This window comes from Pteropus vampyrus, unplaced genomic scaffold (genome assembly GCF_000151845.1).
Source record: "Pteropus vampyrus isolate Shadow unplaced genomic scaffold, Pvam_2.0 Scaffold316, whole genome shotgun sequence".
Taxonomy (NCBI): domain Eukaryota; kingdom Metazoa; phylum Chordata; class Mammalia; order Chiroptera; family Pteropodidae; genus Pteropus; species Pteropus vampyrus.
Genome location: NW_011889097.1, coordinates 262,940 through 264,964, shown reverse-complemented (window position 1 = coordinate 264,964; position 2,025 = coordinate 262,940). Strand labels below are relative to the sequence as shown.

The following is a 2,025-nucleotide window of genomic DNA, read 5'->3' as shown; positions in this document are numbered from 1 at the left end:
ACCAGCCTCCGCAAAAGACTTGTAGACTCATAGGACTCGGGATGCTGACAGTCGCGTCTCCAAGCTGCGTCCTCCCTCTGCTGCTCAGGCGTTTTCTGCCCTTTAACCTTCTCTTGAACTCTGGCTTCTCTCTTAGTTCTCCCCTTCCCTCTGCGGTGCAGAACCGAGGCTTGACTTCAGGACTCAGTCCAGGCCTGACCAGGATTGCAGGTGGCAGGCACGGCAGTCCCCTTCCGTGTAGCGCCCGTTAGACTGAGGTGGCTCTGTCTCCTTCCTGTCCTTCAGAGCCCTCTTCATTCGGCCCTTCATGCTGCTCCTGGACGAGCCCACCAACCACCTGGACCTCGATGCTTGTGTGTGGTTGGAAGAGGAACTGAAGACGTAAGCGGGTGGGGCTGGGGGTTGGGGGTGGGCAGGTCCTCAGGGGGGCGTCGAGCAGAGTCCAGAGGAAGTGGGCACCCAGAAACCACACTGGAATTAGAGCAGTGAGTGAACGAACTGAAGCAAGGCCAGGGCGAAGGCCAGGTCGACAGTGGTCAGCATCTTTAGGGCTGGCCTTCGTATGTGATTGTTTTTATTTTGTCTGAAATGCGTGGATTTTTTGTTTCTTTCAAAGACTATCCTTCAGCTGTGTTTCTATACATCGTGTAAAAGGGAGCTCTCATTTAAGATTTAAGATCAGGATGCAGTGCCACAGGGAAGATAGCTAAGTGATGGTCCTTTCGTGGCTAATAACCTGGAATATTGCACCAGCTCTGAAAGAAGGCTTTCAGCGGTCTCTGCCATGACGTGGTACCTTCTTTCAAAAAGAAGCGCGTGGCGATTTTGACCATGCCTGTTCCAGTTCTCCCCTCCTGCGGTCTCGGATACATCCGTGGTGTGTTTGTGTACACATGCTCTTGTTTCTACCATCGCCTTCACTGCCATCTCCACTCACTTGTGTTGAAAATTAGACTAGAAGTCTACGGCCACGCCATCCTGAACGTGCCTGATCCCGTCTGATCTCAGAAGCTAAGCAGGGTCGGGCCTGGTTAGTCCTTGGATGGGAGACCACCTAGGAAGTCCAGGTGCTGTAGACATTACAAAAAAAAAATTAGAACAGAAGATGGAGGAAACTCGGACTGTCTCACCATACCTCAAAGTGTCCTTACAGGTAGATTGTGCACTGGAGGCTTAGGTGCTTGCCGAGAGCCGGGAATTGGCCAGTAAATCTAAAGCGTGCTCAGGTGTAAGGATGGGAAGTGAGGAAGGTTTTCTGGGTCTGCCTCTCAGCTCTCCTGTCTTCCGCTTTTGAGCACCTCCCTGACTGGTTCTTTGGCTTTGCAGTTTCAAGCGCATCCTGGTCCTCGTCTCCCATTCCCAGGACTTTCTGAACGGTGTCTGTACCAACATCATTCACATGCACAACAAGAAACTGAAGTATTATACGGTGAGTGGGCCTGGCTTCTCCACAAGAACCTCTGTGCTTACCAATCCCTGACGTTCTCCTTTAAAAGAAAACCAGACGTAGCAGCCCATTTCCACTTATTGCTATAAAAAGATGCAGACAAGGAATCCTGCAGCCTGTTTTATTTTAGTCCCAAAGTAATTGCTTTCAGGCCATAAGCCATGAATTGGCAGCCTATGCACACGGTGTGTGTTTGCCTTATGGCAGAGAAGTTGACCTTTCACAGTGCCCAGGCTGGCCCTGCTGCCCTCTGCCCTCCTGAGTGACTACTCGACTCTGCTTCGTGGCTGGAGCATGTTTACCCCTCCCTCCACGAGGGAGGAAGTCAGAATGTCAACGGCCTGCTTCGTGCCATACCTTTTCATAATCTATAGTTCAAAAAATATATCAAATAAAAAATGAAAAATAGAAGTTCTTTTCATTCATATTTGTCACAGGAGTACTAATATTTCTTATATAGCCCTAAATTTCCAGAAATTTCCTTTGTACTCACAAGCATCTTTAGGGAATTTTTTACATACGTGTCACAGTCGTAATCTCAATCATTATCTTCTGTGGGTTTTTAACTTTTTTTTTTT

The 2,025-nt window shown here is 48.9% G+C and overlaps 1 protein-coding gene and 1 non-coding gene across 3 annotated transcripts in view; both read left to right on the top strand.

Moving 5' to 3' along the window:
- ABCF2 (ATP binding cassette subfamily F member 2) overlaps positions 1-2,025 on the top strand; it is a 15,348-nt gene that overhangs the window by 8,496 nt on the left and 4,827 nt on the right. For both annotated transcript variants that reach the window (XM_011377554.2, XM_011377555.2), the window contains exons 6-7: positions 286-381; positions 1,327-1,429. In XM_011377554.2, coding sequence (XP_011375856.1) covers positions 286-381; positions 1,327-1,429 — 199 coding nt within the window. The remainder of the gene's footprint in view (positions 1-285; positions 382-1,326; positions 1,430-2,025) is intronic.
- Positions 961-1,079, top strand: LOC111730472. Its single transcript, XR_002776713.1, has one exon. It is a non-coding gene; the product is annotated as a 5S ribosomal RNA (ribosomal RNA).